This window comes from Plasmopara halstedii, assembly GCF_900000015.1.
Source record: "Plasmopara halstedii genome assembly, contig: Scaffold_614, whole genome shotgun sequence".
NCBI lineage: Eukaryota > Oomycota > Peronosporomycetes > Peronosporales > Peronosporaceae > Plasmopara > Plasmopara halstedii.
Genome location: NW_020187532.1, coordinates 1127240 through 1139726, shown reverse-complemented (window position 1 = coordinate 1139726; position 12487 = coordinate 1127240). Strand labels below are relative to the sequence as shown.

The 12487-nt window shown below is 43.3% G+C and overlaps 2 protein-coding genes across 2 annotated transcripts; both read right to left on the bottom strand.

Moving 5' to 3' along the window:
- Positions 1–3705: 3705 nt before the first annotated feature.
- PHALS_12254 (Pleckstrin homology-like domain) lies at positions 3706–4425 on the bottom strand (the record flags this gene model as incomplete). Its single annotated transcript, XM_024727766.1, has 1 exon — positions 3706–4425. The coding sequence occupies one exon, from the start codon at positions 4423–4425 to the stop codon at positions 3706–3708; it is 720 nt and encodes a 239-aa protein (XP_024578311.1).
- Positions 4426–5994: 1569 nt separating this feature from the next.
- On the bottom strand, positions 5995–7985 carry PHALS_12253 (uncharacterized protein; the record flags this gene model as incomplete). Its single annotated transcript, XM_024727765.1, has 5 exons — positions 5995–7302; positions 7440–7536; positions 7632–7705; positions 7776–7821; positions 7918–7985. 5 exons carry the CDS (start codon positions 7983–7985, stop codon positions 5995–5997), a joined length of 1593 nt encoding a protein of 530 aa, XP_024578310.1.
- Positions 7986–12487: the final 4502 nt, after the last annotated feature.

Below are 12487 nucleotides of genomic sequence, written 5' to 3'. Positions count from 1 at the left end.
CATCGTCTACGGTAGACACACCCTGGATCAGGGTCGACGCCCGGCGTCTTGCAGCCAGGTATCCAAGCAAGACGCATGCCAGGGTAAACGATTTTATTAAGTAATGATTTTGATAGGGTATAAATTACCGCATTGACCATATTGAAAGCACCAGAAGATATGTGCTGATATTTTGTTGAGAAGGACATTTAATCATGCTCGTTAAGTATTTTACAAGATCTGGTGCTACGCATCCCAGGCGGAAAGATGGGACGCCGGCAAACTAGAGTAAGTGATAGATTTTGACAGCCCAGTTCGACCGTCAAGATGGGTGGGTAGTCAACATCCTGATAACTCAACATTCAGTGATATAGCAACCATCACAAGCGACAGCACAGCAAAGGTTGCAGGTATGATGGCGATAAGGCCATTAGATGGCTCAGACTTTACGTGACTAACCAACGCTACGCTCATGGGGCCTACAATAGTGCTATACCAGAAAAAAATGACTCGGTCAAACTTGATGAAGGGATAGTGCTACATAGAAATATTGTGAAATTTACAATGTTTCACAGCCTCGCGATCAATCTCGGCATGCAATGTATGCATTGTGTCGTGATCCACGTGCTCAGAGTCTCTCTGATTACAGTTAAAGCAAACATCAAATACTGGACCTCTTTTGTACTTCGGTACAAGATAAAACCTCGTTATCACCAACGTTATAGCTTTTAAGTTGGCGAGCAGCTATTGAAGCGTATACAGATAAACACAGCTAGCAAATATCCAAGTTTAGCAGGATGACCATGGCTGACTTTACGCGTCGACTTTAACATGTGTAGCGATACAGAATATGATGTTATGTTATCGGTCGGGAACAAGGCTCCCATTCGTTTCTGGGACCTGTCAGCATGGAAAGGGTGGTAAGGTAATGTTATGCTTGCTTGCACTTCTCAAATACCTGGTCGAGCGTTACGCAAACGGTAATGATCTCCTTATCGGGTAAGCTATAGTTGCGAAACGATATTGAAAAACCTGTATATAAATGTAAACGACAGCCACAACGGATAAGAAGCAAGGCGAGTTGATCGTGATTTATCTTCAAGTTAGTGCTCTTGTTCGTTTTGGTATGGCGGTTACTACTAACGGAGTTCACGGGAGTTCAACAGATTACTGCGTATGATACCAGCTGGATCAGCTATTGCTGAAATGATTTTTGGTTCAAAATAAGTCGGAACATAATGATGCCCAAGCGTCACATTCACAGCGGCAACGGCTACAACAAATTCAACAGAGATGTGTATTGGTGTGGCGATGAGTCATAAGTTGTGCTGGTATTCCGTTTTTGAATATGTCTACAATAGGGAATAGGTCTCAAATGAAACGAGAGGCAAGCTGCAGCTCCGAACACGTTAACTGCATTTTCGTTGAGTAATGGAATGTTCGCTGGACCTCATAACTATGACCTTTGAGATCGTTGGTGTGCTCAGCGAATGTGGGGGTGTGGCGACATACCGTCGCACTAGGAACAATGTGCTGTGTACTTTGAGCTTTGCAAGCGACCTGATGTGACGGGTTTCTCGAGGTCACCCTAGTAAATTGAGCTCATGAAAATGCCCGAATCTCAAGTGTTAGAATTCCGAAAAGGACTTTCCGCCATGGTTCTTCAGCAAACACTCGTGTAGACTACGAGGTGAGTCAACGTAAACGCAGAAGTAGTGGCGTCGATGCTTAAAATTTACGAAAATCTGGAATCAACGATAAGCAACTAATCATGTCATGTCCTTATTCTGTGTAAACACAGCCATCCAACTCAAGTGTTAGACCTTAAAGATAAATTTTAAGAATTTGATGTAGGGAAATTATGTGACTGATGACAAATTACATAGATTAGACTTATGAATTCAACAATTTACCTATGTTGGCTACAACTGAAGTGTCTAACCCTATGGTGTGGCATGCATTATGTGGTTCTGGAATTTAAGGAATATTTCAAACGGTGACACACTTTGAAAATTCGACCAGAACGTAACACGTCTTGTATAAAACTCCATTGATCAATTCATCCAACGTAGAGTACACATTTTTTTACCGACTGTAGCCAACTGTAGGCAAGGCGACGTTTGAGGAGGGACGAACAGGGTTAAGTTTGACCAGAAGAGATGCATGCACCCTAGTAGAATAGTCTATGCCACTCTGCTAGTAGCCACTCTGAATGAGTTAAATGGGATTGATATATGGGTACATACATTCTCGGTTAGCGAGATGGGTCGAATGCAATGGCAGATCGAACAGCATGATAGGCACTGAGCTGTTTACGACTTGATTTTGCTCCAGCTTGGCAGTTTATGTGCTCCAAGTTTTACACGTCACATGTCAGTCTCTAGCCCTCCGAGCAACGTTGACGAACCATTTGCAGCCAGTCTGAATCCTCACACACACGAGCTTTCGAAACAAACCACCTCGACTGATCACTCGAGCGCTCTTCCAGTGCTGGAAAGCAATGAGCTTGATGTCACTCGCTTGCCAGTCTCTTCTCCTCCAAGCTCGATACATCGGCTGTCGCGTCCATTGCCTGGAGCTTTGTGAGTCCTTTGTCTTGCCCGTACTCTAGATGCGAGCGGCACACTAAATATGGCCAGATTTGCCATATCTCAAGCTGGCTACATTTGGTAAAATAGTTTGTAGTTTACGTTGGATGAATTGATCACTGGTGTATTATACAAAACCTGTCACGTTCTGGTCAATTTTTTTAAGTGATTCATCTTTTGGAATATTCCCTAGAATTTGTTATAGTTCCAAAACGGTTCGAAAACTTTTCTCGATGCAGCCATACCTCTCTGATTGAGCCCTCATAGGCGACAAGTCGCCCTTTATCTGACTCTCGAACTCCCGAGGCATGCGATACTGAATGCGAGCACCTGCATCTACACAAAGCGCTTGCTGACACTGGATGAGAATCTTCAGGTGTACTTGAGAGTTCAACGCCACTCCTCGTACGAAAGACGCCGAAATGATTGAGTGGACATGGTTGACGTACAAAAAAGTGTAAGTTTTAGCTTCTCTCGACACGTTCGGAGCGACCAGTCGATATACTTTTGAAGCGCGAATGTTATGACCACCCGTATTATCTCATGAAACTCCGGGATTGCAGAGATAGCTAGTTTAACTTCTCACCAACATTACGACACAACAATGAACTTCATTGACATTCTGCTATTTCGCGTAGCATATAAAACGATATTAGAAAATACTGATCAGCTTTGCTGAGCAATACATAAAGAATAAGCTACATTCTTTCGCCGAATGGTTTGCACGGTAAAAAAAGGTAACACGCATGATGTGGAAGTTTGTTTAGCGCATTATATGGTAGTAGAGTACTGATCACCACAAAACATACATTATTTAGTATTCTGACGAGAGTGCGTTTTTCTCTATTAGCGCCCAGCCAAAATTACAGTATGCAGAAATGTGACAAAACTTGCACTACAATCGCGTTCTGTTGCAATGCAGCTGGCGCAGGTCTGCTACTTTTTGGGCAGACGCAAAATCTGTACTTGTATTTTTTCAAGATTTGTTGTTAAACTTAGCCATAATATTGTGGCAGAATTATTAGGATGTATAATTGTGCTTAATTTTCACCGAGGGTGCCGTAGTGTCAAATTTACATATAATCTGCACAATTATCAATTTATTAAAATGTGAGAGTTTATTTCTATATTCAAGTTGCTAATGTGAGTTTTGGTTATTCCCACGAAAGGGCAGGGTGTGCAAGAAGAAAGCTTTATCATCACTGACATTGTTATTTTTTGTCGTCTCAGGACACTCCACATTGTCAAGCGCCACCTTATCCTTCGCACAGTCAGTCGGCTCGGTATCGCTCTCGGGTTTGGCTGAGCTGGCGGCAGAAGACGTCATTGTGAGCGACAGTGAGCGGCGTAGTGTGTGTGCGTTGCGTCGTAAAAATGAGATGGGTTGCTTTGCGGCCGCAAACGAGATTGAGTGTGTACTCGGAGTTTTTTGTACAAAATGCTTAGCAATGAGCTGCTCAAGCTGCACTCGTGCTTCGCTGGCGACTGCGTTGTTTTCGGGTGAGGTGGCCACAGGATCACGCCAGTAGTAGCGTTGCCATGAAAACAGCGCTTTTCCCCACTTCTGTCGATCATCACCGCTGCAGGCGCTGAACTCGGTGCGCTCTGCACTGCCTAGCGTGTAGGACCTATCTTTGACAAAAACTGTGCGGGTTTCAAGGTAAAAACTATTTGGAACGCCATCGGCGCGCTTCTGAGCTTTCACAGTGATCTTGCAACCTGAGAGCCGCACTTCGCCCAAGCATTTCGTGCAATCGGCCGATGCGTACTGGCGCAAGAAACCATCCTCAAGTGACAAATATCGCACAACAGGTTGGCTGTGCTTGTCGTGCACAATGAGGTAACCTTGGCGAGTCATGGTCAAAGATGCCTGTTTTAATGAGATCGGCGAATCGACGAGTGGGTGTTCTCAGACGACTCTAAATGGTTTTATATGTGCTTTGAAAGTCTCAGGGGCGGTTTTGCTGCTTGCCAGAAATAGAAGCAATGCGGACGTCTATCTGCAGCAGCGACCTTTGAGTATCTTAAGCAATAGTGGCGGAGAGGATCATCATTTGGATGCAATATGCGGTGGAAGCGTAACTGGACAGCAAAGAACTTGTATTTCACATGATTGTACCTCTACATACACAAAATACATAGAGCAGATGGTTTTGACAACAAGACGAAAGTGCGGTAAGCTAAAACAGCCGCAAAGATTGAACATAAACCTCCGAGTCCTAACAAGACGAAAATGAGCAAATTTGATGCTTAAAAGTATTTGTGTCTGAGAAAATGGCGTTTGCCACTTGTCGTCCTTAAAAGCTAATACGAAAACTCGAATTTGCCTGAGGTGCATTCTTGATTATTATGCGGCACTTCCTAATTTCTCATCCAGCTGCAAGTGATATAGGATAATCTATACATCTTGCAAATACGCGACATTTGAGATTGTAGTGACTTATCTTCTAAGGAAACAAAAAAAAGGTTACGGTTTATTCCCGAAAGAATCAGGTTCAAAAGTCAAACGTTCGGAGAAGATATGGCTAGACTGAAGACGCAGCGTTTGCTGAAATTCCGAGCTGTCGAACCAATTGACGTTTAGACTGTGTCGTACTTGGTGGTCAGTAAAGACTTACGACTGCTGGTGGACTTTCGTCGTCCGAATTGCCATATTTTCTCCTTAAAATTCGAAAATACTGCCACGTGTAGGGTAAGTTGAAAATACAAGCAATTATTCACCCACTATTTGGACAATTTTAATTGGAACGCTAACCGATTATCTCAACTTCGCCAAACGAAAACGAACTTCATAAGCGGCTTTGTAGCTTTATTGACTGTATGTCTCGGTGACATCTCGACTTTTCAATTAGTTGGTAGACGTGGCAGCATTTCGGGAAGTTTGACTTGTCAGTTGCTTTGGTATGCAATTTGTTGTGGGTCGAAACCGCCCGATACTCATAAGAAATCACCGGCTGATGGGAAAGCAAACGCCGAAGCAAACCACAAAAATGAAAGCAAAAGAAGGTAACCGCAATCAGACCCACATCGCAAAGTTGGTGTTGCTGTTGCATGTGCTAGTTACTTCGCACTTGATCTTCAATGTAAACCTGATAACTAATTGAAAATGAGACGGACAACACCACATGTATCACCTGCGAACACTATTATCACGGCAACTTCATCAACATTATTGCGATCTCGAACGAAAAAAGTTCTACCACTGGATCTCCGAATAGGTGAAAACGCATAATCCTCTTTGACTTCTCGCATTCATTGTCTTGCATGGCAGAACTAAATCTAGACAGCTCAAGTTTCCGAAGTTTTTCTTTTTCTCCACATTGATGTTTAATTTTCTTGACATATAGATTATACAAAGTTTACTAGATTAACAGAAAAATAACTCACTGCGTCGTACTTGAGTAATTGTGCGACATGCATATTTGCTTCAGACCGACACAGATCGAGCCAATAAAGCCAAGCGCTGCTGTAGATGAGTCTCGAGACGACGCTGTGAGATCTGTGCGTGAGCTTGGTCCAGTTCTAACGTGAGTTTCCATCGATCCAGCAATTCCAGCTTCTCAATCACGAGCTTATGAGTCATGACCATTGTAGTCTCACACGCCGGAAGCCTTCTGGCAGCTTCTTGAGCAAGCGCACTGCGCGGGTTAAAGTTAGTCTGTGCGCGACGCACAAAATCGCTTACTACTTGATGAAACTTTGGAAGGCGCAGCTTTTGCAGCTCCGAAGCAAATTGCCTATAACGGCGGCGGGCCTCAGGCTGAATGCCAATGACTGCAGCCTGCATGAGTTGACCAGCTTCCACCGTAAAAGCATACGGGCCGTTGGCAAATTCTCTCACAGAACCTGAGTACTGGGATGATACCACAGTAGTCATGGCCATGCGCAGCAGCTGCAAAGCCTGGTAGTAAAGAGCTGCAGCGCGATCAACCTGTTTTTTGATGGACTTGCATGATTGCACCTCGGATGAATACATGGCTACATTTGTATGCATCTGCAGTGCATCAGGAAGACGAAGTGTTCTGACCAAAACACCTAAAAGCCTTTGCTTTTCTCTTTCAAGCTGCTCAAGACGGTCCACGATATCTGTGTTTTTATCATTCGTAGCACATAAGTCTCCGAGCTGTGCACAAGTAACGCTTTGCTCCACTTGATTTTCGTGTTCAGACTGACTACAAACACTTTGATACCCAGGTTTCTCCTTGAGTTCGTCGGTCTCGTTTTCCTGATGTTCAGCAGATCCCGTTGCAATGGCTAGGTACTCCTTAAGCGCACTGCGATCCTGCTGGGCCTCAAACTGCTTATTTATGTGGTTTCGAACTTCACGTATGCGAAAGGATTGGTGCCTTGTTTGACCAAGATTTGCCTGCTTTAATGCAAGCTCTGACCCGACTTCGGCCACGACTTTCGCCTCCAAAGAGGGTAAGTCCAGATTTTGGATACGCCTGAGACTATCGACTTCATTACTGACCTCTTCAAAGCGACGGAAAATCCCGCGGTCTACGGCTTTCTGCATCCATAAGCTCGATTTTCCCAGAATCTGTTCGTTGACGGTCGGAAAGCTGTGAGTACGAGCACGCGTGATTGCTGCAGCATTCTTGAAAGGGTTTACACTGGCTGTTGTTGGACGCGGGGGAAGACTCATTGACGGCTTAATACAGCAAGAAGGATTCAAGGATGGTGGGGACTCATCTTGTGGTTGAAGGGACGGTACTACGCTCGGCGGCATCACACACTGAGAGAGCTTCAGACACAGGACCTTCAGGCAGCAACCAATGCGAAACTAGCCAGCCTGCAAAGGCCCTGCGACATTCACTCTCACCTCATAAGCGAAATTTGTGGTGGGCGGGTGGGTTTTGTGACGGGTCGGACCGAAAGACCTATTAGTAATTGCAAAGACGTAAAGTTCTTGTCTCCGGAAATTTCATATTTGACATTTAACGTGGAGGCAACTTTTGCAACATTTAGGCTGAAAATCAAGATTATTTACCATCAGTCAGTCTTTACAAGCTGATATAAAGCTAACTTCAGACTACCCCGTTACAATAGCATGAGTCAAGGCACCTAGCACATAAGAAAAAGGCTTTTGCCTCGTAGAGTCGCGTAAACAACGACAGGAAGATGAGTTTTACGTAACCCTAAAATATGAAAGAACCACTGTTAAAAATCAAAAGAGTGGTATGTTTCAAATTGCATGTGATTAGCTACCTTAGATATGAGATTAATCAATCCATCCCTCGGCTTTGTTGCTACGCTGCAAAACCAAAGATATAGCTACAACGGGTTTGCTGTGCATCTTGTACAGTTTTTTTATTTGAACAGTCCACGTGAATACTTCCGTAAGTTCCACCCAGGAGCATAGCCGCGCGCTTTATAAGTCATTAAGAGCTTTGCTTGCTCTCTTTTCAGGAGTGACATACGTCTACAGTCAATTATATCTTAACTAATAATAAACATATAAAATCTTTATTACTAACAATAGTACAACTATACTGATAGCTTGACGTGAGGCTAACAACGATGTACTATAGACCACCTCAGAAAAGAAACGAGATTTTGGTGAGTGCTACGTATTGGTGAGTCGAGATGTATAGAAAATGGACACAGAGGAACGAATAAAATCAGTAACACCTTTTTAAAAAGAATGGACGCTATGTATAAGCGACATCACTGTTAGAGTGGGTCGTGCTATTCCAGACGCAAGGTTGACGCCTAGTGAAGGTGTGTCACGTGTCACTATAGCACTTTTATTGCTGGTGACTTTCTCAGGATATCGTCTACCACTTTGAGTCCTTATGTCGTCGCTTAAATTGTCATGTTGCCCCATGGACGCTCAATTTAAGGGTTCGTGTTCCATTCCTACATAGGATATCGTGTTGGTGAGACTATGATCAAATTGACGGCAAGTGGTATCAGGTGCAACAGGGTCGCTGCACACCCTGAACAGAGAAATCTTTAACTCAATGAGTCAGCGGAATAGATTGGTACGTGCGCTCCACGTAGGGTGTAACGGGGTCACACAAGATAGCGGAAGAGAATCTCTTTCAGTTCTTAGGTCGCCAATTATTTTGCAAAAAAATACGGACACGGGCTTTGCAAACGTGTACGATTTTTCTGGGTGCAGATTATCGAGCTTCATGTGTTTTACCTTCAATAAATATTCGTGATCGACTCATTTGTCGGATTAACTTTAAGCGTTACTCAGTGCAACGAGGTTGTCGTGCACTTGATGGCACTAAGTGTTATTGGTCTCTATTCACTAGTATTATCACCGCACAGACGCCGAGTTCGTACGCGCCACCCAGAAACAAAACCAAGACTTCTCCTGTCATCTAAATGGCTCTCGTTTCAGCCCCTATACAGCGGGGCTGCCGTAGCTCTTTCGTTTAAAGGAAGCTTAGTTAAGGTAGGGGACCTTCGTCCTATACTTACAACAAGTACGAGTGTAGCGGATCGCAATCCACTTACTCCAGGAGAAACTACAATCTTAACCCGAGTCTAATTGATGCTTCTGTATATATGCTGTATATATCTCTTTGATCTGCGGCAAAGCCGCCTTTATCTAAATCTATGGATTTTCCCATCTATACAGGAAAACCTAATGAAACGTATAACAACTGGCTATTTGAGCCACGTACTGACATGTTGTTTATGTGTAGCCACACCTTTGTGTCATCACACCAGAGCGTTGCTACTCCCTTTTATATCTAAACAGGCCAGCTTCAGTGAAGCAAATAGCCATTTAGACTCGGTTACTGCTCGACTTTGCAACGTACAAAGCACGAAGGGGGCGTCAAGGTATAACCCAACCTATTCAGCTATTTATCAACTCCGCTTCTCTTCATGATACGGTTTATGAGGTACACGAGAAATCAAAAGGATAAATTCCTACTCACACATTTAGCTGCGACAAATAACCTTTCTGTCCTCCGAGAAATTTATTGGTTGCGGCAACGCGTCGACTTTCCCCGAGAGATTGCGTGCGATCGAATTTGACGTGACTTCCCTCTCAGATGATTTCTCCTGGCTGCACAATTGGGTTAATTGGATTGGGGTGTCTCAAACGACTTGGAACCGAAACGGTATATTCTTGGAGAAGAATTCAGATGATTGAGACGTCAATTTGTTCGTAATACAGCGCTTCACTTCTGATTGGTTCGTGGGAATAAAATCGTGATATGACTTATATATGCCTACCTCAATCCATGATGTGCTCGCATTCTAACTGGAATAATCCATGCTCACAAAGTAATTTCTGTTACGGTTGGAAACAGTCCGATTTAGCGAGGTCTTAGACTACAGACACTATATGTGTAGATAGGTTGAATACGCTTAATAAGGCTATGACCAGTATTATGGTTTCTCGTTTGTCTCTGACATCTGCATATTTCTTCTGTATATTCTAGTGTCAAAAAAAGTGCTGCGCGCTTGACGCATGATGATCAATCAAGTTGAAATCATGTTCTCGAATTCGCCCAGAGTAGCCAGGCTGATGTCAGCAAGTCAAATTGTATTGAGGACACCTGTACAAAGATTGGAGTCATCTTGTGATACTCGAAGACGTACAGGGTCTACCTCAATCAACAATACAGAATGAAGTAATGACTGTTGAGATGTGTACTAAGCTATTTAATGAGTGCTACTCCAACACAGCGAATGCTCCGTGCAAGTGCATTGAAATACACACCGTTAGTTCGTTCCGTCTGTCCATTCGTCTGCGGATAACTAGCGGTTGGTATGTCCAATATGGTGTCCAGTACTACAAGAATGAATACAGAGACTATACTGTAGAGCAAGAAACTGCTTGATTGTATCTTCACCGGTCAAAGTATTGCTAACAACAGCATACTATGCCATCTTGCTCAAACAATCCACAAAGACTACAATGCATATATTATCGAACGCGTCCTTATAAAAGACCAAAAATAAATTTTATACTTGTGGACTGCCAATATTGTGTTGGAGATGACAGATTGATTAAGAGAGCCGAAACATGTGACAAAGGTAGGTTTCATTGACACGCTTTACAAGTCTGTATATGAGTGCTTACCATGCGGTTTTATAGCGCTTGCTGGGCCGTACGTTTTGCTCTGCGAAAAACAACTTGTAAAGTAGCGTTGTACGCATCACACATTATTCTGCCCATAATGTTCGCATCACTAATTACCACCATGTACTTTGTGCTTCTATACAGCTAGTGAAGTTACAGTGCAAACGCGCTATTAGGCGTTTAGATGAAACGACATCGAACCTTATAAAGAGGTTGCTCCCCGAACTTTCACAGCGCAGCATATGCTGCGTCTAATGCATACGCTCAACGTATCGCCTCAGCGTTGCGTGACATCACCATTGTGATATGCGACATTTTGTAGTCTTTGCATCGGAAAAGCGTATCTACCACATCATTGAGCTGACCCGAGTTAACCTTATCTTATCAGTAACTTCGCAATGAAGCCGTATTATTTTTTCATACTCTTCTAGCATCAGGTTTACTCTAAACTTGACGAAAGCACGCATCATAGCAGGCAACTTCTAGTCATAAAGATAAATTTCTTTTTAGCTGCTCTAAATTAGCGCGATTAAGATGCAATGGTGCTTCAAAAAAACGCACAGCTTATGGCAAAGGCCGAAGCGTCACAGACGATATTAAACTGTAAATTTAATCTGAAAGGGCCAGAATTGGGGCACATATTAGGGATCCATCCTCATCAAAGAGATTGGTGAGGGGTGATACCATCTGAGTGTAGTATGCACTAAACTTGAGCGAGGAGTAGGCAAAGCCGCTGTTCATATTTCTTCCAGACAGTGGTACTGACCAATATAAAATGGACTAAATCTTCAGATGGTCAGCCCGCAAACTATCCTTTCAGTTAAGTATTCCCACAATGATTTCACCGGCGCTTAAGACACACTTTTCTATACCGGCACGCAGTCTATTTGAGCGCATACAAATGAACACTGTTTACAAGTGTTTTCTGTTGATATTCGCATCCGACACCTCGTGCTCTGCAAAATTTTAAGCAAATATATCATCGTAATATATGCATGATGTGGCTTTATCAGCTGTACCAATCGTCGCTGGTGCGCTGGACAATCTATTGGTCATACTTCGCCAATATAATATCATCTCGCTTGGAGAATCCATTGCAGGGAGCGGTACATTACCGTCTCTGACGAGCAATGGATGATTTAGCCATAAGCCACGCCAAGGGCACTGAACATATTGCAGCCGATCCTACTATTCTACAATAAAGTTTTTCTAGAGTCGGTGTGTCGCCAAAACGGCAATTAAACACAGATTATAATCAGCATGCACGATTGCAACTTCTGTAATAAGTCTACTGACACAGATCATCGGCACCGAGTAGAAAAATTCACGAGATTCGTTTCGAGTTTTGCATAATGATACCGTCGACGACATCAAAATGTTCTCTTACTAAGAGCCATAAAGCGTGACGTGATTTTTCGTTTCAGGAACCAAATCAATCCCTTGACGCACTTCTTAATATGGGAATGATATACGTGGTCGTCTCTCGTCAAACCGCCGTTATAAGTTCCTTCATCTACTAAATGAAGCAGTTAGCTTGTTTGATGTCCTCGATTACGGGATCATACATTTTAAAGATAGCGATGCTATCTCCTTCTTTAGTGCTTAAATAACTGACTTGGTATTCTCACTTTCTTTCATCAATTCCTCAAGGAAAACATTCGTAGCTTTTGTTGGAGTAGTGAGATACGACTAACATTTTTACGACGGACTTGGCAGCTTTAATAATGATCACTCGCCGAAAGCCCATCGATCTTTACTGCACCGCACGTTGGGCACGTCACGCGGTGCTTCTAGCTTTGTAACGCTACTGCACTATAACAAGGATGGACTATCCTTAATGCCATTAAGGCTTGCCTATTCTGCTCGTGAC